This window comes from Leopardus geoffroyi, chromosome C3 (assembly GCF_018350155.1).
Source record: "Leopardus geoffroyi isolate Oge1 chromosome C3, O.geoffroyi_Oge1_pat1.0, whole genome shotgun sequence".
NCBI lineage: Eukaryota > Metazoa > Chordata > Mammalia > Carnivora > Felidae > Leopardus > Leopardus geoffroyi.
This window is the reverse complement of record NC_059338.1, coordinates 67,818,064-67,843,145: the sequence shown is the minus strand read 5'-3', so window position 1 is coordinate 67,843,145 and position 25,082 is coordinate 67,818,064. Positions and strand designations below refer to the sequence as shown.

At 51.9% G+C, this 25,082-nt stretch overlaps 2 protein-coding genes across 7 annotated transcripts in view; one reads left to right on the top strand and one right to left on the bottom strand.

Annotated features, from left to right (window-relative positions):
* Positions 1-16,359, top strand: part of DNAH14 (dynein axonemal heavy chain 14) — a 257,879-nt gene extending 241,520 nt beyond the window's left edge. For 2 of the 4 annotated variants that reach the window (XM_045453286.1, XM_045453288.1), the window contains 5 exons: positions 9,772-9,884; positions 10,787-10,926; positions 13,344-13,507; positions 14,573-14,719; positions 16,123-16,359. In XM_045453286.1, the coding sequence (XP_045309242.1) occupies positions 9,772-9,884; positions 10,787-10,926; positions 13,344-13,507; positions 14,573-14,719; positions 16,123-16,338 (780 nt within the window). In that variant the 3' untranslated portion in view covers positions 16,339-16,359. Of the gene's footprint in view, positions 1-9,771; positions 9,885-10,786; positions 10,927-12,181; positions 12,783-13,343; positions 13,508-14,572; positions 14,720-16,122 lie in introns of those variants that run through there. The other 2 variants (XR_006706041.1, XM_045453287.1) reach the window with 2 other exon arrangements.
* A 626-nt stretch (positions 16,360-16,985) lies between these two features.
* The window catches only part of LBR (lamin B receptor), a 43,546-nt gene continuing 35,449 nt past the window's right edge, over positions 16,986-25,082 (bottom strand). For all 3 annotated transcript variants that reach the window (XM_045453291.1, XM_045453289.1, XM_045453292.1), the window contains 5 exons: positions 24,277-24,402; positions 20,780-20,948; positions 19,221-19,301; positions 19,001-19,123; positions 16,986-18,860 (listed from right to left, as the gene is read on the bottom strand). In XM_045453291.1, coding sequence (XP_045309247.1) covers positions 18,700-18,860; positions 19,001-19,123; positions 19,221-19,301; positions 20,780-20,948; positions 24,277-24,402 — 660 coding nt within the window. In that variant the 3' untranslated portion in view covers positions 16,986-18,699. The remainder of the gene's footprint in view (positions 18,861-19,000; positions 19,124-19,220; positions 19,302-20,779; positions 20,949-24,276; positions 24,403-25,082) is intronic.

Genomic DNA, 25,082 nt, shown 5'->3' with positions numbered 1-25,082 from the left:
ACTCAGTTTCCTCTTGCCTTCCTGCCTCTCCCAGGGCTGAGCTGCTGATTTTTAAAGCTCCAGGGGTTAAGCCCCACTGGTTGTAAGAACTCACAAAGCCACAGTTCTGGGGATTTGTCTTCCCTGGGGCGGGGGCGGTGGCTGAGATCGTGCCTGGTGCCTGGTGTGTCCACTCCTCTCCCCCTCTGCACCCACCTCCTCCCTGCCTCCCACCAAAGGTCTGTTCGGACTGTGTCTCCTTTCTGGCCCTTCTTGATGTGGCCTCTTCTCTACTGAGCCATGGCAAGTACGTCCTGCCAGTCTTCGCGTGAGTTTCTGAGTTATTTACACTGATGTGGGGGTTAACTTGGTTGTATCTGTGGGACGAGGGGAGTGTAGGGTCCTCCTACTCCACCATCTCCTGCCCCGGAAGTCTCACGTCTTTTAATTAGTACGAAATTCCAAATATTTCCAAAGAAAGTATAAGCTACTTTTTCCAGTAAAGCAAGCTTGGTTATTTGTACCAGTTTCTAAATGAAAACAACCAAAACCCCTGGGTTAAAAATAAGTAGGGAGCAGGCAGTGAAATAAGAAAGCCTGTCGCTGAGCCGTGGCAAACTCCAAGTCCTCCCCGAAAGAGTCTGCAGCCCAAGTCCAAGTGTGAAGGGCACGTGGAAACGCAACCAGAATGCCTCTCGGGGAGAAGAGACCTTCCATCTAAGGCCCAGGGAGTCGCACACGTGTTTTGCAAGGAACAATCAGTCCAAAATAGCTAAACACACATAAACACAAGGACCGTGAGTGAGAACCATAGCGAAAATACAGCACAGGTGACCTGGGCGGCTTGGTCAGGTAGGCGTCCAGCTTCAGCTCAGGTCATGATCTCACGGTTCGTGGGTTCGAGCCCCACGTCGGTCTCTGTGCTGACAGCTGGGAGCCTGGAGCCTGCTTCGGATTCCATGTCTCCCTCTCTCTCTGTCTCTGTCTCTCCCTAAGTAAACATTTAAAAAATAATAAATAAATAATAAAACAGTACAGACTGACCCTAACACTTCAGACATTTGAATTATCAGATATGGATTACAACAAAATACTTCCCGTGTTTAAAGGAACAGAGATTTAAACAAGCTACATATTTTAAGAGAACAGGAAACTACTAAAAATGGCAGAGCAGATTGGAAGAAGAATCCAGAAATGAAAATCATTCATTAAATAGAATGTGATAGTGTTCGCAGGCTTGGCAGGAGATTGAACGGAACCAGAAAAGAGAATCAGTCAGCCAGAGAATGGAACAGAAGAGAATGTAGCCCAAAGAGACTGAGGATGGAAATAGGAAAGAGCCATTAGGATTCGTAGGGCAAAGTGAGAAGTCGGACACAAGTCTAACTGAAGTTCAGGGAGAGGAGAGCAGACAGAGCAGAGGCAGTAATTGATAGGATAAAGGCTGAGAATTATCCAGAATTAACAGATGGGACAAATTCAATCCCAAGCAAGATAAAGTCTTAAAAAAAAAAAAAACAAAAACAAAAAAACAAACTCGCACATATATACATGTTCATGGAACTGCAGAAAATCAAAGGAAAATCTTTTTTGACATCTGTATTTTTGAGAGACAGAGAGCGTGAGCAGGGGAGGGGCAGAGAGAGAGGGAGACACAGAATCTGAAAGAGGCTCCAGGCTCCAAGTTGTCAGCACAGAGCCTGACGTGGGGCTCGAACTCACGAACTGCGAGATCATGACCTGAGCCGAAGCCAGATGCTTCACCGACTGAGCCCATCAGGTCCCCTAGAAAATCAAAGGAAAATCTTAAAGAAGCTAGAGGAAAAGTAACATTCAAAGGCGGGAGGATGGCATCTTCAATATGTTGGAAGAAGTGAAATGTTACACTAAAGCTGTGTAGACGAAACTCTTGTTTCTAAATTGAGGATGAAATAAAACAGGCCAAAAAGAGAGAAAAACAGAATTCGTCATTAGCAAACGCTAATAATGTGAGCTAACTGACATACTTCAGGCAGAGGGGAAAGGGAAACAATTGAAAGGCCTGAGACGGGAGAGGAGGAAAGCAAGTGGTAAATCGATCCCGACAAAAATCAGGCAGCGTACTAGCATCCGGCTTTTGGAGCAGGACGGGACGTTGACCAGATGAAGCGGAGGGACGAAGAATAACGTATAAGCCAGGCCTGGGGAGCGTATGGAGGTTTTAGGTCTCGTGTTATCAAGGAGGCTAATTAACAATGACCTGGAGACTCAGGCAGGTCAAGTATGCACGCTGTGGTTTTTAGAGCAGCCACTAAAACAGTCGAAAAAAATTGCACAACTTCCCCAATCTTAGAGGAGGGAGAGAAGCTTGTTCTGCTGTTTCGTGAATGAGGAGTTTTTAAGTTCCAAGGTGGCACACAGTCTGATCTCGACTTCGTAGGTACGTAAACCCTTGCACCTGGGCATCAGGGGACACGTACAATGATATTCAGAACATCGTTGTTAGTCACAAACAGTTCCAACGTGTCACCCACAACAGAATGGATAAATACGTGGTGTATTCACACAACAGACAATACAGTCATGCAGGGGAATGAACCACAGCTACAGCTTTGTCGACAGAAGGAAGCTCAAAGACGATGACAAAACTACACACACACCCCCTCATACAGGTCACTCGTCACCACTCAGGCATTACGTCTTTGCACACTTGCCTGCTTGTTGAAACTAATTTCTAACTCCAAAACTGTACTCTCAGTGCTTAGGGGTCATTTACACGTGTGCCGAGTGCGGAAACGTTTCAGTTCCCCACCCCCCCCCCGCCGTGTGCACAGCCCCTCTCTGTGCATACTCCCCACCCCCCATGCACACTCCCCCTCCGTGCAAACTCTCCCTCGGTGCACACCCCCCCCCCGGGCACACCCTCCCTCTGTGCACAGCTCCCCTCCGTGTACACTCCCCATGCACAGTCCCCACCCCGTGCACAGTCCCCCTCCATGCACTGTCCCCCCCTAATGCACACTCTCCCCCCCCATGCACAGTCCCCCCCCCATGCACACTCCCCCTCCGTGCACAGCTCCCCTCCATGCACAGCTCCCACCATGTGCACACTCCCCGCTCCATGCACAGTTCCTCCCCCCTGCACAGTCCCCCTCCATGCACAGCTCCCCTCCGTGTACACTGCCCCCCCGTGTACAGTTCCCCCCCGTTGCACACTCCCCCTCTGTGCACAGCTCACCTCCATGTACACTCCCCCCCCCCGTGCACAGTTCCCCCCACCCCCCTCTGCATACTCCCCCTCCGTGCACAGTCTCCCCGCCCCATGCACACTCCCCGCTGAGATCAAACGGGTGACATTCTGCTTCTGGTTGTAGCTCTCCTAGTGTCACACAGGTGCTCTCTTCGTGCTCTGTCTAGTGCCACAGCTTTCACGTTTGTGCTTTTGGTTGGTGGTTTTGCTGCTTACGATGGCAAAGCTGAAATGCCGTGTGGAGTCCCTGCCCAGAAGGCTGTGATGTGCTTTATGGAGAAAATACCTGTGTCAGATCCGCTTTGTTCACTCGTGAGTTCTAGTGCTTTTGGCCATGAGTCCAGTCTTAACGCATCAATACCATCAAGATGTCTTTAAACACTTTACTATGTGACAAAAATGTAAACAGGAACAATAGTTCAGCGCCCACTGACGCAGTATTCGTGGTGACTTCACTACACAGAGAACCAACTGTGTACAGAGCTATATATGGAGAGAGAGCTGGAAGAGAACATACGAATTTGCTCTGGGTGATACAATTCTGCGTGATTTCTATTTTTGCCTTGTCCTTTCTAGATCTCCATATTTAGATGATGAGACTGTATAGGAAAAAACTGAATGGCACTTTTAAATTAAAAAACAAAAAGGCAAAACAGAAAGATGAATGACTCCCGGGCCATAGGCTTAATCAGAAAACCAAATCATAGAAACACAAAGTTTATCAGAACAAGAATAAAATCAGCCGTGAAGTTCTGGCAGCCTGGGGTAGGAGGCAAGCAGGATTGTCAAAAAGGTAACACAATGCTGAACACAAAACCATTGCTCCTGAAGTTTAATTCTCCCTTATAGTTAGTACCAGCCTCCCTCAAACCCTGGATCCTACACCAGATTAAAAATCTGTATAGAGGGGCACCTGGGGGGCTCAGTCACTTGAGCGTCTTGATTTCGGCTCAGGCCATGATCTCATGGTTCGTGGGTTCAAAGCCCTGCATTGGGCTCTGTGCTGACGGTACGGAGCCTGCTTGGGATTCTCTCTCCCCCCACCCCGGCCCCAACTCGTTCTCTCTCTCTCTCTATTAAAAAAAAAACAAAAAAAAAAAACCTACATAGGCACATCAAAAAGATGCTTAACATCATTTGTCATCAGGAAACTGTGAATCGAAACCATAGTGAGATACAATTTCACACCCACCAGGGAGAGTAGAATCCAAAGGGCAGGTGATAAGGAACGGGCAGTCATGTGAGGCTGGGGGCTTTGCGTGCTTGATGGGAATGTAAAATGGTGTGGCCGCCCTGGAAAAGAGTCTGTGAACTCCTCAGAAAGGTAAACAGTCCCCATCTGACCCAGCACTCCTACTCCCAGGTATATACCCAAGGGAAATTCAAACCTTGTCACACCGAAACTTGCCACGAATGTTCACGGCAGCATTGTTCGCAAGACAGAAACCACGCCAGCGTTCCTGACGAGTGGACAGACAGAACACAGTAGGTACACAGACGTGATACACACGAGCACGTCTATACCGAGGAACATTATTCACCCATCAACAGGACTGAAGTATAGACACGCTACAGCCCGAATGACCCCCCCAAAACATTAGAGGAACTGAAAGAAGGCAGTCCGAAAGGCCACGTGTCATCTCACTTCCATGAAATGTCCAGAACAGGAAACTCGGCCGAGCTGGGCGGTAGATGAGCCGTCACCCGGGGCTGAGCATGGCGGGGACTGGCGGTTGACTCGTCAAGGGCGTGTGGGTTTTGTCTTCAAGTGATGAAAATGTTCTAAAAATGATTGTGGTGATGGTTCCACAAGGTGATGAATATACTAAAAAGCATTGAAGTGAGTGAATTTTATGCTATCTAAATTGTATTTCAAAGTAAAAACACAAACACAAAAACAAAACCTGCCCACAAAACCCAGAGTCCCAGAAAGCGACGACAACTGTGCGCACGCCGGCACAGAAGGTTGAGGTGCTGAGTCTGCGGACATGGGAACTGAGGGGCAGAGAGGCTAACTTGTGACAGGTCCGGGATGTACATGAGTTCAAGGTCAGGCTGAGAGAACGTGGCCCCCGTGGGTCGCTAGCAGGTACAGCCACCCACGGCTGAGTCGGCACCCCTGCCAGAGTGACCCGGGCTGAAGCTGGCCGGGTGGAAATGTCCGGCTTGGACGTTCGGGTGGCCAGGAGTGCCACTGGCTGTGTGGAGTGCCACACGGACGGCGGGCGGAGAGCTGTCTAAGGGCAGATGACCACAGCCTACTGTGGACACAGAACATCTGAGGACCTAAAAGGGCTTCGAGGCACAGCTTCCACTTTTATTCTTGTAAGATTTGTGCCCCTTGACCAACATCACCCCCATTTCCCCTGCCCCCGCCCCAGCCACCACCGTCCTAGTCTCAGTCTCTACGAAACGGGCTTTTCTGTCTTAGATTCCACACGTGAGTGATCCAGTTTTTAGGTTTCTCCGTCTGGCTTATTTCACTCGGCAGAATGCCCTGCGGGCTCATCCATGTTGTTGCAAACGGCAGGACTTCCTTCCTTCTTTATGGCTGAGTGACACCCGATTGTGTGTGCACACGCCACGTTTTCCTCTTCCGGTCACGCGTGGAGAGACGCTTGGGTTGCTTCCACATCTGCGCTGTTGTGAATAAAGCAGCAGGGAACGTGGGAATGCAGACCTCTCTTCAAAGCACTGATCTCTGTTCCTGCGTATAGGTGACCCGGGGTGGCCTTGCCGGGTCGTGTGAGAGTTCAGTGTTTAAGTTTTAAGGAGCTACAGTACTGTCTGCCATAATGACCGAACCATCTGAAATTCCCGGCAACAGTGTATCAGGGTTTCCTTTTCTCCACATTCTCCCCAACGTTTGTCATCATCTGTCCCCTCGGTAATAACCATCCTCCAACCTTCATGAACCAACCTTCATCCGCAGGTGTGAGGTGATCTCTCCTTGGGGTTGGGTTTGCATTTCCCTGAGGACTACTGATGTTGAGCACCTTTCCAGGTACCCGTTGGCCATTGTGTATCTTCCTTGGGAAAAGGTCTCTTCAGGTCCTTCGCCCATTTTTTAATCGGATTGATTTTTTGGCTGTTGAGTTGGATGAGTGAGTGCTTTATATACTTTGGATTTAACTCCTTGTCAGATAGATGGCTTGTGAATATCTTCTCCCATTCTGTAAGTTGCTTTTCCAGTTTATCAATTGTTTCTTTTGCTGTGCAGAAGGAATCTAGTCCCGCTTGTTTGTTTTAGCTTTTGTTGAATGTGCTCTGGTGTCTTATCCAAGAAATCATTGCCAAGACCATTGTCAAGGATCTTTTACCATGTTTTCTGCTAGAAGTTTTATTGTTCCAGATTTTATTTAAATCTTTGAATCATTTCGACTTGACTTTTTTTTAATTAAATTTAGTTAACATATAGTATTGGATTCAAGAATATAATTTAGTGATTTGTCACTTACGTATGAAACCCCGTGCTCGTCCCAGCAAGTGCCCTCCTTAATGTCCGTCAACCCATTTAGCCCATCCCCCCACCCATCTCCCCTCCAGCAACCCTCAGTTTGTTCTCTGTATTTAAGAGTCTCTTACGGTCTGCCTCCCTGTTTTTTACCTTATTTTTCCTTCCCCGATGTGCATCCATTGTGTTTCTTAAATTCCCATGAGTGAAATCATATATTTGTCTTTCTCTGACTTATTTTGCTTAACATAATACACTCTAGCTCCATCCACGTTGTTGCAAATGGCAAGATTTCATTCTTTTTGATTGCTGAGTAATATTCCATTACACACACACACACACACACACACACACACACACACACACATACACACACCCCATGTCTTCTTTATCAGTCGATGGACATTTGGGCTCTTCCCATAATTTGGCTATTGTCGATAGTGCAGCTATAAACATTGGGGTGCATCTCCTTTGAATCAGCATTTTTGTAACCTCTGGATAAATACCTAGTAGTGCAATTCCTGGGTCATAGGGTAGTTCTCCTTTTAGTTTTTTGAGGAACCTCCATACTGTTTTCCAGAGTGGCTGCACCAGCTGGCATTCCCACCAGCAGTGCAAAAGAGATCCTCTCTCCCCGCACCCTCGCCAACGTCTGCTGTTGCCTGAGTTGTTGGTTTTAGCCATTCTGACAGGTGTGAGGTGGTATCTCAGTGTGGTTTTGATTTGTATTTCCCTGATGATGAGTGATGTTGAGCATTTTCTCCTGTGTCTGTTAGCCATCTGGATGTCTTCTTTGGGAAAATGTCTATTCATGTCTTCTGCCCATTTCCTCACTGGATTATTTGTTTTTGGGTGTTGAGTTTGATAAGTTCTTTATAGATTTTAGATACTAACCCTTTATCTGATTTGTCGTTTGCCAATATCTTCTCCCATTCCGTCAGTTACCTTTTAGTTTTGTTGATTGTTTCCTTCGTTGTGCAGAAGCTTTTTATCCTGATGAGGTCCCAATAGTTCCTTTTTGCTTTTATTTCCCTTGCCTTCAGAGGAATGCGTAGTAAGAAGCTGCCATGGCCAAGGTCAAAAAGGTTGTTGCCTGTTTTCTCCTCTAGGATTTTGATGGTTTCCTGCCTCACATTTAGGTCTTTCATCCATTTTGAGTGTCTTTTTGTGTATGGTGTGGGAAAGTGGTCCGGGCTCATTCTTCTTCTTGTCACTGTCCACTTTTCCCAGCACCACTTGCTGAGGAGACTGTCTTTTTTCCATCGGACATTCTTTCCTGCTTTGTCAAAGATTAGTTGGCCACACGTTTGTAGGTCCATTTCTACTTAGCTTTTGTGAGTGGTGTAAGATAGGGATCCAATTTCATTATTTTGCATGTGGAGACCCAGTTTTCCCAGCTTCATTGGTTGAGGAGGCTGTTCTTCCCCCCAATCTGTGTTCCTGGCACCCTTGTCAAAAGCAAGTTGACAAAAAAAAAAAAAATTAGTTGACCACATACGTCTGGGTTTGTGCCTGGGCTCTGTTCTGTTCCACTGATCTATGTGCCTGTTTTTATGCCAGAACCGTATTGTTTTTACAACGACAACTTCGTAAGATACCTTCAAATCAGGGAGTATGATGCTTCCAGCTTTGATCTCCTTTTTCAGAATTGCTCTGGCTATTCGGGGTCTTTTGTATTTCCATACAAATTTTAGAGTATTTTTTCTATTTCTGTGAAAAATGCCATGGGGATTTTGATTAGGACTGTGTTGTATTATAGATTTTTCTGTAGAAAGAATTTTTCACAATATCCTTCTAATCCAAGAAGATAGGAAGTCTTTCCAGTTACTTCTGTCTTCCTCACAGTCTTCCACCAACTTTGTATATTTTTTAGTGTACAGGTCTTTTATCTCCCTGTTGAAATTTAGTCCTAAGTATTTTGTTATCTTTGATGCCATCGTAGATAGGACTGCTTTCGTGATTTCTCTTTCAGACAGTTTGTTGGTAATGGGTAGTAATGCAACTAATTTCTCTGTTGATTTTATATCCTGCGATTTTGCTGAATTCATTTATTAGTTCTAACAGTTTTTTGGAATCTTTAGGGCTTTCCGTATATAAGATGATATCACCTACAAACGGAGGCAGTTTCACTTCTTCCTTCCCAATTTTTATTCTTTTAATTCTTTTTCTTGCCTAATTGCTATGGCTAGGGCTCTCTGTACTATGTTGAATAGAGATGATGAGAGTTCTTGTTCTTGATCTTGGAGAAGGTTTTAACCTTTCACTACTCAGTATGATGTTAGCTATGGCTTGTCATATGTGGCCCTTATGCTGAGCAAGATTCCTTCTATACTAATTTGTTGGGAGTTTTTATCATGAGAGGATGTTGAATTTTGTCAAATGCTTTTTCTCCATTTACTGAAATGATCATATGATTTATCCTTCATTCAGTTTATGTGGTGCGTCACATTTATTGATTTGCCTGTGTTGAACCATCCTTGCATCCTGGGGTGAATCCCACTTGATCATGGTTTATGATCCTTTTCATGTTTTCCTGGAATCCATTTGCTAGTATTTTGTTGAGGATCAAATAAGTAGGATTGAGTGCTGGGTGGTTGTGTTTTTAGGATACAAGCGCATTAATAAACAGGGTGGAAAATACAAAGCTGACACTACAGAAGATAGAATTCTCCAGAAAGGCTGTGCAGAGCATGGGGCAGGGGTCAGCTGGACTCTGCACTGGAAGGAGAAGAGGCAGCTCATCAGTGGTTGGTGGGTGGGTTATAGGATTTGGTGTGGGGGGTCGAGAGTTGGAATTGCTCACATTTAATGGTATGTAGAGTTAGCTGCCCAGAGAAGGAGGGGCAGACCAAAGGACTTGGAAAAGTGAGAAAGGCGTTCAGCCAGGATGGAAACATCAGGCATTCTGTCTGAAGCACGGTCACCATGACGGTCGGTCTTTGGGTTCCCCATTATGTGCTCTCCACTGGAAAATGGCGTCCTCCTGCCATCGTTCTCCCTGGCAGTCGAGTCTGTTACCAAAGTTTGCAGAGATGTTCCCAATGACCCCAAAGACAAATCCTAAAAAAAAAAATTTAAAAGTGATATGCTTGTCTCTAAATCCCAACAGAAACATGCCTACAAGTCCTGTAAGCCCCTGAGTTCCTGGGTTAACGATCTCATCCAGCGAGTGAATTTCTTCAACACTTGGGCCAAAATGGCTTACACTGCAATACATCATCGGTACGGATGAAAGCGGCTTTATTCTCCTCCTTAATTCTGCGTAGAACTTAACGGTTTACCACGCAGTTTCATGTGGTTGGACTTTTGGGTTCTCAGAGCAACATGTGAATCAAGCGGGGTTGGGGGGGGGGGTGGGGACTGTTGTCTTCAGTCTAGGATGGAGACCTGGAGACACAGGATACCCTGGGTCCTGTCCATGGTCCCTCCGCTCAAGGACACACAGGACCAGACCTGGTACATTTCCCTTCCTATTATTCTACACTCTGTCCTGTGACACCAGCAGAGGGAAGTGCAAAAGGAAGTAAGGGTTAGTTACGTGTAATTTTTAAATGAGTTTAATACATAGATCAAAATCATTTGAAGGGCACGAGAGCAGCTATCGCTCAAGGAGTGCCTGTGTCCCACGTCCTCATGTGACTCTGACAGTAACCCTGCGAGACGCAGTCAGCCTGGTCATTCGTCACCCTTGTCTTAGATATGAGTGAGGCACAAGGATGTGAAGTAGCTTGCCCAGCGTTTCACAACTAGGGTAGAAGCCTTGAGATTTGAAGCCAGAAAATCTGGTTCCAAAGTCTCTACCAAACCGCCTTTTGTGCCACTTACCTCTAAGCAAATGCTAGGACCTATCCTCTCAGAGTCACCAGCTCCGGAACAATCCATAGACTCCTCAGCGCCCAGTCAGGATGCCCAGCACATCCCTCGTTGCCTAAATCCATTGCCTTCCAGCAAGTTAGGGCCTCACCCTTCAAAGCCACAGCTGGTCTCCCCTGAAGGGCAAGACGAGAGTCCCGAGTGGGGAAAGCCTGAGATGAGAAGGGGAGGAGGGGCCGTGGAGGGCCTGGCCGCATGGATAGGCGATGACGGTGCCCTTGACCCCTCGGTCTACGGTCTGCCTCCTACAGGTACATGAGATTTGTCGCCACCGGGAAGCATTCCATTCCATCATCCACCCAAAACCCCAGATCCTCTGACAATAAAACCAGTGATTTCTGTGAAGGATTTCCTGCAAGATACTGGCTCCCAGCTTTCTTCTTTCCGCAAGGTGAGTGTGAGAACAGGGCCAGGGCCCCCTCCCAGCCCCCCACGTTCATGCTCCCTGCCAGCCTCCCTCCTCCTCCCCTTCGGCGTGAAAGACCCAAAGCCACAGCCCTGCATCCCCAGGCACTACGCCCTGGGGGTGGGGAGTCTCTCCTCCCTCCCTCCGCTTCCCCTTCCTTCTTCATCCCACCTCCCCCCTCCCCAGTAGGACCACCCTTGCCTGACTGCACCTGCCCCTGGCAGGAGCGTCACCACCTCCACCGACTCTGATGTCAAAGGCCGACGTGGCCTCCCTCAAAGGCCACCACACTTTATCGGGGCCGCAGGAGGTGGGTGCCCCCCAAGGACAGAATCTGTGCCTCAGCCATTTCTGTTCGTTCATTCATTCAACAAAAGCGAACGCCTGGAACCGTGCCGGGTCTCGGGAGCCACTGCTCAGGTCACACGGGAGGGGAAGACGTCCCCACGGAGGGTGTTACGATGCACGGCTGGGTGATGGGGCGTACAAGACACCACGGAGCCCCACGTGGGCAGCCCCCCATCTTTCTACTCCAGGCCGCGCAGCCCCCAGCGCCTTCAACTCCCGATGCATAATCCCAGAACCATTACACGAGTTTCTGAACGAATGTGTGAATGAGTGAACCAGTGAGGGCTTTTGGAGCATAAAGCAGGGGGACCTGAGCGGGGACCAGGAAAGGCTGCTGAGACAGCCGGCTGCCGGAAGCGGCAGGTGCCGAGCGCACAAGGGGACGGCGGTTAATCCCTGGACCCGTGCTCACCAGGGGCCGGGCGCTGTCGCGAGCTCTCTGTGGAGAGCGGTCCTCACGACAGTCCCGTGGTGGTGTTCACACGGCCCTCCCTCTTCTCAGGAAAACCCTGGCACAGAGAAGGTAAAGTCACACAACTGAGCCGGGATCGGAACTCGGCTCGTGTGACACAGAAACCCACGTGTTGAAGCACAGCATTGACTGGGAATCGCGTTTCTGTTCGGGTCAAAGGCCAGATACGAGGGGGGAGAAGCCCACGTGAAACGTTCAGTGTGGGCAGAGCGAAAGCCCACGAAGGGCGAACGGTGTGGGATGAAGCTGAAAAGGTGGGCAGGGCTGGCTCCTGGCGGGGGGCGGGGGGGGGGGGTTCTGGGCCGCTGCCCTGTCTCAGGCGGGGGGGAGGGGGGGGCCTTGACCTGACTCCGCAACACGGGGGAGGAGCCGGAGCGGAGCCTGGGTCCCAGGCACTTAGGCGTCTGCTTTATTTCCCAGGCGAGAATTGGCGGTGGCCTGGAAGGACGACAGAGGAGGGTGGAAGAGAATAGTCGTAGGACGCTGAGGGAGCAGAGAGGGAGGCTCCCCGGTCTTGGGCTCAGAGAGCTGGGTGGCAGCTGACGACCGTTACTGACACAGGGACACGGGGACACAGGGAGAGGAGCAACGTGATGGGCAGAGAGGTGGCCGTCACCTGTCAAGTCTGAGACGTTCGGAGGAGACCGCATGGTGGGCGGTGGGCAGGTGGCTCTAGGGGGCTGGAGCTCAGGAGACACGGGGGCTCGACAGCGTGGCAGTGTCACTGAGCTCCTGGGGGACAGGGCCAGGGCGTGCCGGCTGCCACCAGAAGCACAAAGAGGTTGGTGGCCCCAGTCTTGTCCCCTGGAGGCCGCGGACCCCCGAGAGGCGCACAGAGGAGGGCCGGGGCAGAGACGGCTTCTCGGGCCTTGGAAAGTTCTGAGGAAATTTGGAGAAAGAGCGTCCCAGGAGGAGGGCAGGAGCAAAGTCACCAGCCGGGTGCCCGCTCAGACATTTGCCGCAACGGCACAGCACGGGAAACACGCCAGTGTGGCGGGGGCCTCAGTGCCCAGGTGACTCGGTGAGCACTGCTGTGGAGACCCCGGCAGGGGCATCACACGATTCAGAAGCAGAGTGAAGCTCCTAACCTGGCAGTTCACGCAGGATGGATAAGCAAGAGGGGGAACTGGCTGGCAGAACAGTTGGGAGCTGTGTTAGGAATCCTGGTGTTAAGACACAGGACGCAATCCAAACCTGCTTGAGCAAAACAGGGCAAGTCATAGGCTCATGTGAGTGGGAAGGCAGGCCAGAGGTTTGGCTTCAGGAACGGCTGGATCCAGGCGACCGACTGTCCTCTGCCTCCTCATATCTGGGCTGTTTCCACTCTGTCTTGGTCTCCTTTTTCTCAGCTGCACGTAGCCTTTGTCCACACAGCCAAGGGGACACCCGACAGCTTGGCGACCCCAGAGGAAAATGTGCCTTCCTCTTCCCACTCGTCTGTGTGCCGTTTCTTGACCAAGACTCTGACGTGCTCGGGTCTTCTCCTTGCTCCCGGGAGCCAGCTTGTTGCCAGGAGGGAACGCAGAGCCCTTGGTGCCCCCTGACTCGCAGGGAACTCATCGCTCTGTGCTTTTCCCCAAAGCCTTTCTCGTTGCCGTGCTTCACGACTACGGACGGTCCCAAGGAATCTCTCTCGGCGCCCTCACGTTTACCCACCGTGTGATCTCGGACACCGCTGACAGCAGAGACGAGGGGTTCTCCGCAGCCATCCACGGGAACCATAACACAGTCAGGACGGCCTTTGAGGTACCAGAACGCTGAGGGCACTGGGGAGAGCAGTCGTGCAGTCGGTCCTCCCCTCACCAGCCTCCACTCAGCCTCCCCCGTGCCGCGCACCACACAAGTCCCAAAGCTACGCGCGGACCCTGCGTTTTCCCTTTTCCTTCAAGCAGCTTTTACTTTTTCCTACCTTTGTACTATGGCAGAATATACATAAGGTAACACTGGACGTGCCACTGTAACTATTTCCTTTTTTAAAGTTTATTTACTTAAAGAGAGAGTGCGTGCAAGTGGGGAGGGGCAGAACCCCGGGCGGGCTCAAGCTCACGAACTGTGAGACGGTGACCCGAGCCGAAGTCCAGAGCTGGACGCTCACCCGACTGAGCCCCCCCAGGCGCCCTCATGCTCACCGTTTCTGAGTGCACAGCTGGGTGGCCCTGAGCACGTCCACGCTGCGGGGCGGCCCTCACGCCCTCCACCTCCGGAACCGAGGCACTGTCCCCGTGGACGTCCACGTCCCGCCCGCCTGTCCTGATCGCATCTATTTTTTGTCCCTATAAATCTGGCGACAGGAGCCTCCTGTAGCGTCTGTCCCTGCAACTGGCCCCTTTCACTCGGCACAGTGTCTCCAGGACTCATCTGTGTGGTGGCCGGTGTCGGGACACAGGAGCGCCCCTCCACGGTTTCCGTGGCTTCAGTGGCCCGTGGTCCCCGGTCGGGATCATACAATCCCCCTCCTGAGTGTCAGAAGGTCAACAAGAAGGGGGGACGCGGCCGACAAGACATCTTGGGAGGGAGGGAGACCACATTCACGTGGCTTTCATTACGTCGTGTTGCGAGAACTCTATTTTGTTCTTAGTTATTGCTGTCACCCTCTCCCCGTGCCCCGTTTATACACGAGACCACACCGTGGGAGTGTAGGGAGACCCCGGTCCACACAGGGCTCGGTGCGAGCTGCAGCTTCGGGCGTCCGGGGGGCGGGTCTCAGAGGGCAGCTCTCCGTCTCCCCCAGGACCCTCCCCCAGACGGAGCTTCGGTTGAAGGAAGCGCCCTGCCCGGGGACCCACCGACACCGCCTCTCTTTCATCTCAGGGCACAGACCGCACTCACGTCGGAGTTCACGTTTTCGGTTTATTCATCGAGGGCGCAAGGTGGAATCGGGAACAAAACATACTAGAGGACTCGCTGCCTCGTGAGCTCTGTTATGATTTCCCTGAAATCTACTTCCTGCCAACAAAGGTAATTGCATGTGTTTACCGTGCAGTCGGCCTTGTGGGCCTTCCCGCGGGGACCCGAGCCGTTCCTTCCTGTCCTGTTCCCTGTGGTTTCACAAGGGACATTTGCTGATACACTTTAGACAACATTAAAAAAAAAATTTTTTTTTTTTTTTAAATTTTTTTTTTTTTTTTCAACGTTTATTTTTGGGACAGAGAGAGACAGAGCATGAACAGGGGAGGGGCAGAGAGAGAGGGAGACACAGAATCGGAAACAGGCTCCAGGCTCCGAGCCATCAGCCCAGAGCCTGACGCGGGGCTCGAACTCACGGACCGCGAGATCGTGACCTGGCTGAAGTCGGACGCTTAACCGACTGCGCCACCCAGGCGCCCCAAAAAAAAAAAAAATTTTTTTTTAACGTTTACTGTTGAGAGAGAGTGCGAGCAGGGAAGGGGCAGAGAGAGTGGGGGACACAGACTCTGAGCTCTGAGCTGTCAGCACGGAGCTGGACGCAGGGCTCGAACCCACGAACCGGAGATCATGACCTGAGCCAAAGTTGCTCATTGGACCGAGTCACCCAGGCGCCCCGGTATGTATTTTTAATATGTACTTTTCAGTACTCACTGAATCATACATATAAAGTTAATAAACACAGATTAATTTACACAGTTTAATAAACACAGATTAATAAACACAGTTAATTTAACACAGTTAAATACTTATAAATTCTGCCTCAAGAAAGTTCACTTTTTTCAACATCATTGTTTTAACGTTTATATTTTTTTGAGAAGGAGAGAGGGAGGGAGAGCGAGCACACGCAGGGGAGGGGCAGAGAGAGAGGAAGACACAGAATCTGAAGCAGGCTCCAGGCTCTGAACTGCCAGTGAAGCCCAGTACGGGGCTCGAACTCACAAACTGTGAGATGGTGACCTGAGCTGAAGTTGGACACTTAACCGCTGAGCCACCCAGATGCCCCTAGATGGCAAACATGTAAAATAGTCTGAGTGGCTCAGTCGGCTGAGCGTCTGACTTTGGCTCAGGTCACGATCTCACGGTTTGTGGGTTCGAGCCCCCGCATCGGGCTCTGTGCTGACAGCTCGGCGCCTGGAGCCTGCTTCGGATTCTGTGTCTCCCTCTCTCTCTGCCCCTCCTCCACTCACATTCTGACGTCTCTCTCGAAACTAAACGTTAAAAATTCTTCTTTAAACATAAAAATAAATACAACAGCCTAGAACATTGCTAACACCTGGAACAGATGCTCTACCAGCTGCTTCTCCAGACTGTTCCAGAGGCCACGACGGTCACACAGGTCCTCCGGCCACAGAACCCCTAACCAGCCGTGTGTTCAGCGAACGGCCGTCCCCCAAATCTGGCGCGTGGAAAGTGAGCTCCTGCTTTGCCATCTAACTGTTGGATTTGTTTTTCAGCTTTCCACTGAGCGAGCAGGTGCTTCTGACCAGACAGATACGCAGCTCTACACGTTTGAGTGCCCGGTGTATCGGACGCCTGAGAGGTCAAGAACTGTGACAACCACTGGCTTGCCTGCAGACTTCCTGACCTCCGTGCACTTACCCACGAAGAGACCCCCCAGTCACTGGGTCACAACGCGGGTTGCCTTGCTGTGTGAGAAAAAGGAGAAATAAACGTGTGCACCACCCCATCTACTTTTTGTCTCTGAGCGGATTTGTGATTCGGCACCCGCCACGAAAACACCCACGTGTTCAGCCAGACCGGACAGGTGCGGTCTTCTTCCCTCTGTACCTGCAGCGGGGTCTTCCGGCTGCCCCATCCCAGGTGAGTGAGTGCCCGGGGGCGTCCCAGGTACAGCAGGTGGGACTTGGCCGGGCGCCCTGGTTTCCACTCGGAAGACGGCAGGGCGTGTCGTCTGCGGTCACGTACGATGCGACACACGCGAGGGGGTCCTCGGGAGCACTTTTCCCCGGCCGCACGCAGGCTGCTTCCCTTGATGAGACGTGGTCTTGTGGCTCCACCAGACCTCCTCCCACTGAGAAGGTACCTGGGCTCACCTCACGACACAGGCCTCCCACGTACTAGGCGCTTCCGTGGCCCCGACAAACTCCCGTGAGAGTGTGACGGGGTCTGAATGGCGCGGCCGTTTCTCTCTTCGCAAACAACCAGGACTAAACACACGGACCCCTCCCCTCTCCAACCTTCTGAGAGCCACGATGCAGGCAGGGTGGGCGGTGGTCACCTACGGGCTCCCGTGTCGGCCCCAATGATCCCAGAGTCACAGGCACAAGCAAGAGGCTCTGAGGCGCAAAGGCCAACATCTTTTTTATTTTCAACTTTATTTCCAACTTCAAACTTCATTATAAAACTTGTCAAACAAACATGTCAAAAACAACTAAAAACAAATCATAGCTGATATCCAGAAACTGCAGCACTATGTTGGTAAAGGCTCTTTTCACATTACCAGAGAAAGAACTAGACCTCCTCCTTCCTCCCCCAAAGCTTCGTTGGTGACTCAAGGACACGATGGGACACTCTTTCCGACGCAGGAGAAAAGCGGAAGAAAAGCTGCTTGCTTCCATCAGCGTGGAAGACACGAAGACCACGGGGTGCAGGCGAGGGTGTCAGAGGCCGCCAACGTCACCATCACGTTCACGGAGCAAAGTCACACACGGCGCCCACGGCAACACAGGACAACACCGCGGACCTGTGTCTCGTCTACAAGATGCATCGACGCCCCAGACGCTCCGTTCGATCCCCCACAGTTAAGATCCCGAGAACAATTTAAATACAATCTTTTAGTGAATCTGCTACTGGTCCGTTACAGGACAATTAATTAGGAGACTACATCGACTAGAACTTCACAGCTACGGCTGCCCCGCGCACCTCCATTAAACAAAAATAAAACTAAAACAGACCAATGACTAAACAAAACAGACTCTTCCCTTCAATTATCCGTAGATCAAGAGGCTTCTAAAGAGGAGCGCCGCCCCCCCGTCACGGGGAGGAGCGTTGGTGAAGACAAGGGATGTACGAGCTACAGTATAAACAGTGTGGCCTCACCCGTAGCAAAATCACGGTTTTATCTTAAAAAAGTCAAAAACGTATAAAAATATTAGCCCGAAATGGCAAGTTTTCAAAAACCAATCTGTGTAAAAATGTTTAAATAGTGCTGTGGCTCCAAAAATATATATTCTATTTTTTTTTCTATCTGCAACAGTTTATAAAGGCAAAACGGACACCTGCGCATGAGGTAGCAAAGCCAAATCCGCCAGCTTTGGGTTAAGGAAAACACCCCTCCTGGGTCTTACCAGCATCTTTTAGACAACGTTAAGTGAATTCTAATGGTTTCACAATTTTTAATCGACAGCTATGACTTTGTAAAATTTAATTTAAAATACTGCAAACGTTTTCGTTAAAAAGATCCTTAGTCCTAACGCTTATTTCACATTCAAAATACTGTACACAAAGACCTGCAGTCCCCATATATTACATAAAATCTGTGTACTTACACTTTCCGGCGCAGTTCCAGAAGCGGAGTTACGGTAAGCGAACTGCTGAGGGTCTCCCTTCATCTGCCCCTGCGAACGGCCCCGTCCCCGCTCACGGCAGCGGACACGGGACCCGGGTCCTCTTTCAAACCCCGTCGCCCACGAATGATTTACTTCAAAAGCAAGCGGACTCGAGTTCTCTTCACGAGACGTGGACGAGGCTCCACGAGGCGGCTGGCGTCACTTAGGAAACACGAGGACAGAACGAAACAGTCACAGCTGGAAAGTCCTGGAGACCCACAGACGTCACCGGGATTGTCTCAGTGCATCTTCAAGGACGGCCCGTCTCCCGGCACAAAACGAATCCCAACGATCGTCCGGCGTCAGGACCGAGTGGCCACAGGAGTGGCTGCGTTAAAAGACCACCAGGGCCCCCCGGTCCGGACTAAGAAAAGTAAGACCCCGTCGGTGCGACAGATGAAGATTCGCTCTGGAGCCTTCTCGTGGTCTCCCGGGGAAGCCGCGGGGCAGGCACGTGGGCGGCTAGTACACGCGGGGCAGGATACGGTAGGGCACCCGCCGGCAGTACTGCTCCCACGCCAGGCCGTACCGCCTGCGGCAGTGGCGCTCGTCGCGGGCCTCCCGGTGCACCAGCAGCACGGTGAAGTAGGCGACGTAGAAGTACGGCAGAGCGTGACCGAAACCTGGGTCACGGCACAAGCGTCAGTGACGTTTCCGATCCCTACGCGACACTCCCCCCAGCCCCCCCCCCCCCCCCCCGAGGTGAACCGCGAGATTCCCCAGCCCCCCCCGCCCCCGCCTCGACTCTGCCCGCCGCGCTCACCACAGGGGAGGGACCACGCCAAGGCCATGAGGAGGTCACCCAAGTAATTGGGGTGGCGAACAAAGCCCCACCATCCAGAAACCAGAAGGTCTTTTCCCGTCGAAGTGTGAATGGTTTTCAAATCTAGATGAAAGTACAAAGACGTTTATAATCACCTCTAGACAGACGGACGTAAAATCTTTATGCAACATAAACATCATAAATATAAACCCGTACTTACGTGCAAGCTTTGGATCGGCGGGATTTTTCCGGAACGCGTTTTTCTGAGAATTTGCACGTCGGAAGATTACATATCCACAAACTGTAATGTTTTTAAAATCTCGTGTTAACAATTTAGATACAATCTAATATTTAAAAGCATCAGTGATTCCACTTAGGAATTCTGTGCTTTGAGGAAACTTTCAAAGTAGAGAATACTCTGCTCTCTTCAGAACAATTAAAGGGGCGCCCGGGGGCTCAGTCGATTAAGTGTCTGACTCTTGATCTTGGCTCAGGTCGCGATGTCACGGTTTGCGGGATCGAGCCCCATGTCAGGCTCTGTGCGGACACTGTGGAGCCTGCTTGGGATCCTCTCTCTCCCCCTTTCTCTCTGCCCCTCCCCTGCTCGCATGCTCTCTCTCAAAATAAATAAACATTTTTTAAAAACTCAAACCCCTGTCACCTCAGGACATCAAGAGAGGAGTATCCTGAAATGTCACTACTCTACCGCTTTCCTCATCCACCGGGGGACACAAAACCAACCGATACGGTGCCACCCACAGACGAACGCTAATCCGGCCCCGGTTAGAACCACAGCAGTACTGGGGCTCACTGCTGCTGTCACACCCACGAGCCAGAACACAGATGCCGCCTGGATCCGAAGCAGGACGAGAACCGGCACGTACACGCACACACGGAATCCCCCCGCACGCCGACGGCTTTCGTCCAGATTTCAGAGCGTCAGATTGAGAGGCCCTGACCAACAACCCCTGGCCATCAGCCCTCGAGTCTGTCTGTCAGTCCCCCATAGCGTGGGAAGGAACGACTCCCCGTCTGTCGCTGACCTGTAAACTACGCGGACCGCCTCGAGTGATACGCAGGAGCCGAACCAATGTTGAAACTGAACCTTAATTTTAACCCTCGCCTTAAATCTCCTCTTCTCCCCGGGATGCCAATCAGAGCAGCAAAACTCCCTATATTTGGAGTTCGCGCTAATTTTCCTGCCCCGCCCCCGCTGGAGGCATTTACCAAACACGTCACAGAAGAGCCGCTCGTGACACTCAGCCATGACCACCCGCGATGCTCCTTGGCTCCGGCCAGGCTGCCCTCCCCCGCTTCCGCATGTCCCCCCCCTCCGTCACCCGATCCCACTTTACCCGCTACAGTTTACACTTCAGATCAAGCACCCTCCCCCACCGAGGCCACTCGGACTGCTATTCCCCTGAGACCAGTCCCGACCGCCTTCGACATGGCCGCAGTGGGCGGCGGGCCCCCCACTTGTGTTCGTACGCCTCGCCCCGCGCCTGAGGGCAGGCCGGGTTGGCACAGCAGGGCCAGACTTCCTGCTTTTCAAGACGCCCACCAGAAAGAGCAGACGCTGCAAAGAAAAACCACCCCAGGAACGAAGCACCCATTCTCTCTGCAAGGCAAGCGTCTTTTCAAATGACTCATCAAACCACTTACTTCACACCTGAGCTAATCACGTCCCTCTCCGAGGGCGCGTTGTGAATAGTCCCGTACGAGAGCCCAAGAGACTCCGTGCGCGACATTTAATCCACAGAGACAGAGGTCGGCACTCACGTTTCAGGGCGATGATGAGAGAGGCCATCGGCCAAGACACTTCATTTGGGTGGCCGACCAGATAAAAGGCTTGGAAACTGTAGATGAAGGGAACCCACACTAGGTCTCCGAACGCCAGCATGAACCCAAACCCGTCGTGGGTGATGTCCATGGTTGTCAACAGTGCTTCCTGTTAGGAAAGAGAGGGAAAGGCAAATTTTAAGAACGTTTGGGGAGGGGGGCGGGGGCTGCCTGAGTGGCTCAGTCGGTTGACTCCTGATGTCGGCTCAGGTCACGATCCCAGGGTCGTGGGATCAAGCCCTGCATCAGGCTCTGTGCTGACAGCGCGGAGCCTGCCTGGGAGTCCCTCCCCCTCTCTCTCCCCGCCCCTCCACTACTCGCACACTTTCTCAACAACAACAACAAAACACTTGGGGAATGAAAATTCTGTGTTCCAAGTGTTCAAACAAAGCACCGGTTCACAAACGGATGCAGGGCTCTGGGAGGGCACAGCAGCTGCAAGCTATAGAAGAGGGGAGGGGCGCCGGGGGCTCAGGTGGTTAAGCATCTGACTTTCCGCTCAGGTCATGATCTCGTGGTTCGTGGGTTCGAGCCCCACGTCTGGCTTTGTGCTGACAGTTTGCTCAGAGCCTGGAGCCTGCTTCCGATTCTGTCTCCCCCTCTCTCTGCCCCTCCCCTGCTGGCTCTCTCTCTCTCTCTCTCTCTCTCAAAAATAAATAAACATAAAAAAAAGGCGGCGGGGGGAGAGAGGGGTTCTGGTTCCTGGGCCCGTGTCCCTCACCAGGTCACTTTGCCGCCTTCATCTCCGCTCACAGTACCCTCTCATCCCACGATCTGGAAATGACACGTGTCCAAAACGCCTCTCACGCTTCCCGCCTTCACCCGGGGCCGTTCTCCGACCTTGGCCTCCAGCTCCCCAATCACCCCCCCAGCTGCCTCCCCTGAACCTGAGACGAGGCACTGGTCGGATGCTGCATCTGCTCACAGTGGGCGTGCCAAGTCCTCATTCTGACAGGGACCCCAGGTCTCCAGCTCGTCACCGTCACCCCAGCACGCAGCGCACAGCTGGCGCACTACACAGTCAGCATTTTCGGCGTTTGCCGGAGGAATGACGACACCGCCGGCTGCCCCGTATCAACCCCGCATGCACCCGTCTCCCTTCTGATCACAACACGGGATGCCCCTGCTTCCCCCTCCGCTGATGATGCAGGAACAGGGTTTGACCCGCACGCGCAAGCCGCCAGATCACCGCTGGGCCCAGACACCTGCAGGCCGGACTCCAGATGGGAGACGCCACTGAGGTCAAACTCAGAAGGCCTGGCCCGAGGGAATGTCTAACCACCTCCAACCTCAGGCCACGCGGCTGACGCAGGAAAAGCAGGGAGCAAGCTCCACTGAGGGGTCCGAGGCCCAGGTGAAAGGAAAAGGTGGGAACTCCAAAGACCCCTTTCTTCCAGAAAGCAAGCAAATGGACCATGGAACGTAAAACCAAAGTCACAACCTCCGGGCCCTCAGGCCACACTCAAGAGCACCGATCCCCGTGCACGATCCCCGTGCACACAGGCTCTCAGGACCTGCCATCCGATCTCCCGGGAGCCAGCAGCCTGGTGCACAGGACAGGAGAAGGGACGAGCTGTCGGGCAGCCACTGCCTGGTCAGGCGCTCCCAGGACAGCCTTGCAGACAGAGGGAAGTCACTTCTACCTAATTACCGTCCTCCATTCCCTCAGGTCAACCAACTAACAAGAAGGGGAGTCAGCCTCACTGCCCGGCCACAGCCAGATGCCAGCGAAAATCATCAAGTCAAGCCCCTTTGTCCACAGAGCTGGGGCACTGATGACACACAGGGAAAACCACCCCCAACTCCAGTGCTCGACCCCCAGGACCTGCGACAAACCGCCTTCACAGAAATCAACAGAAGTCACCGTTCGGAGAAATCTCTGGAACACATGAATTTCTAGCGAGGGCCACGGTGACTCCCACCGCGTGACAGCAAGCTAGAAGAACTGCTCATCGCTGAAACGCCACCAGAAAGGAGTGTAAAGAGACATCTCTGTGACACTCAAGCAACAGTGAAGCATCACCGGGCTCCTGAGATGGAAGGTGCCGGCCCCCTGGGAGGACGCCCACCCGCAAGTCCCCTGGGGTGGACCTGGAACCTTCTGAGGCCCCAGCGGCGGGTGCCCCACGGGCCTGCAGTTCTCAGAGTGCAGAGCCAGGAGCTTGACAAAATCCGTACCCCGGCTACTCGTAGCTGAGGTTTATTTACCTCGAAAGGCCCTGAGTGACCAAACAAGAGGCAGATTATGGAAATAGCAACATGACGCTTTCTGAGTCACCCTGAGCGACTCCATGACCCGATGCAGCAGCCAAGCATCTGACTCGAGAGGTCAACACACTGTCGTGAAGACTGACTCGGATATGGTGATGTAGGGAGGCCAGTTTTGTTTTTATTTTTTTAAGTTTAGAGAGAGAGAAGGCGGGGCAGAGAAAGAGCAGGAGAGAGAATCTCAAGCAGGCTCCACGCTGTCTGCACATATCCTGACGTGGGGCTTGAACTCACGAACTGTGAGATCATGACCTGAGCCCAAATCAAGAGGTGGATGCTTAACCGACTGAGCCACCAGGCGACCCTGATTTTGTTTTTAAAACCGGAAGAAAACTCAACTCGAAACCTGGAGGCACAGGTTACAAAGTAACAGGAAACTGATAAGGTGAGTGTAAAACAGGCCTGAGGAATGCGTGAGTTTTAAAGGGAACATATAGACACAAAGATCAGGAAGATATAAGCCAGTCTTCAAGGACCAGAAAACACTGAGCAGACTTTTTTTTTGTTTTTAACGTTTTACATTTGAGAGAAAGAGAAAAAGAAACAGTGCATGAGCAGGGGAGGGGCAGAGAGACGGAAACAGAACCCGAAGCAGGCTCCAGGGTCCGAGCGGTCAGCACAGAGCCCGACGCGGGGCTCGAACTCCCGAACCACGAGATCATGACCTGAGCGAAGCCGGACGCTCAACCGGCTGAGCCACCCAGGTGCCCCAAAAACACCGATGACGTCTCCATGTGCCAGTAAGGGCACGTGTTAGGAGCTCAGCTTTACTCACACCCGTTTCCCTGGTTATCACGATTCCTCATTTAAGATGCATCCGACGGGAGCTATTCTGTACGTTCCGAAGCACCACCACCAAAACACCTTCGCTATTTAATAACCGGCTGCCGCCTGACGATCCAAAGAGCAGGACCCTAACTGCGTGCTGATCTATCCGTCCACGTTCGTTTGACACGGTAATTAAGAAATTAGGATTTATTTATAGTAACCGGACACATGCACAGATCTTAAATACTTCGCACCAAGGAGCAGCTGACGCACACGCTCACCACGCCGCGCGGACGGGCGCCCCGCCTCCTCCCAGAAGCCCTCCTCACCCCATGTCGGAGGCCGCTCACCCACACTCAACGCCGCCAGACTCAAGGGCCTCTGCCCCTAAGATGACTTACCTCGTTCCAGAGCGCGTCCACCACATACAAGAGCTGGAAACAGTTAACCAGAGTCATCGCTAAGGACGGGGCAGCTCGGTTCTGCAGCCTCATCTCAGCCAGAAGCATCGCCAGGTTCACCACCACCTACAAGAAAAGGGGCAGGTGTGGTCTTAGGACGCCGCCCAGATCCGTAGCAACAACGGCGACCTGCAGGGGTGACGCCAACACCACGAACCCGGGAGCGGCACTCCGGGAAGGACCCCCGGTCGCCTCCCCGGTACTCCGGTCAGAACTGCGTCACTCACTCCAGTCATGAGGACGCGACGGCCCCTGACAAAGTACGTGACCGGCGCTCTGCAAATGTCACGGTCACGAGAGGCAGGGAAAGACTCAGGAGACAAAGCTGAACCGCAACCACAGGCTCGAAGGGCTGTCGAGAGAGGGGCCCAGGACAGAAAAGGGCCAACGGTGGAGGAAAGGGGCGGGGTGGGGGGGGAGGCAGAAAGAAGGCCTGGGGATTCAGCTACTATCACTGTGACAGTGAGAATCTGCCGGGCGGATACGGACACAGGGGGAGAGCAAGGTGCCAAAGGGAATCCTGACTGTGTGTCTGCAACCCTCCCACAGGTCTATGATTGGGTCAGAATTCATTTTCTTTTTAAAGACAGGGAAAATATATTTTTTCTCACATGAATTCACCTACATGATCACGTTCCTACCTAAATATACCGATATAAGCAAAATAAAACAAACTCTCCATCTTTAATCACCTGGAACAGGGCACCTTAACCCTGTGCACTCTACTTACGGGAACAACAATACTT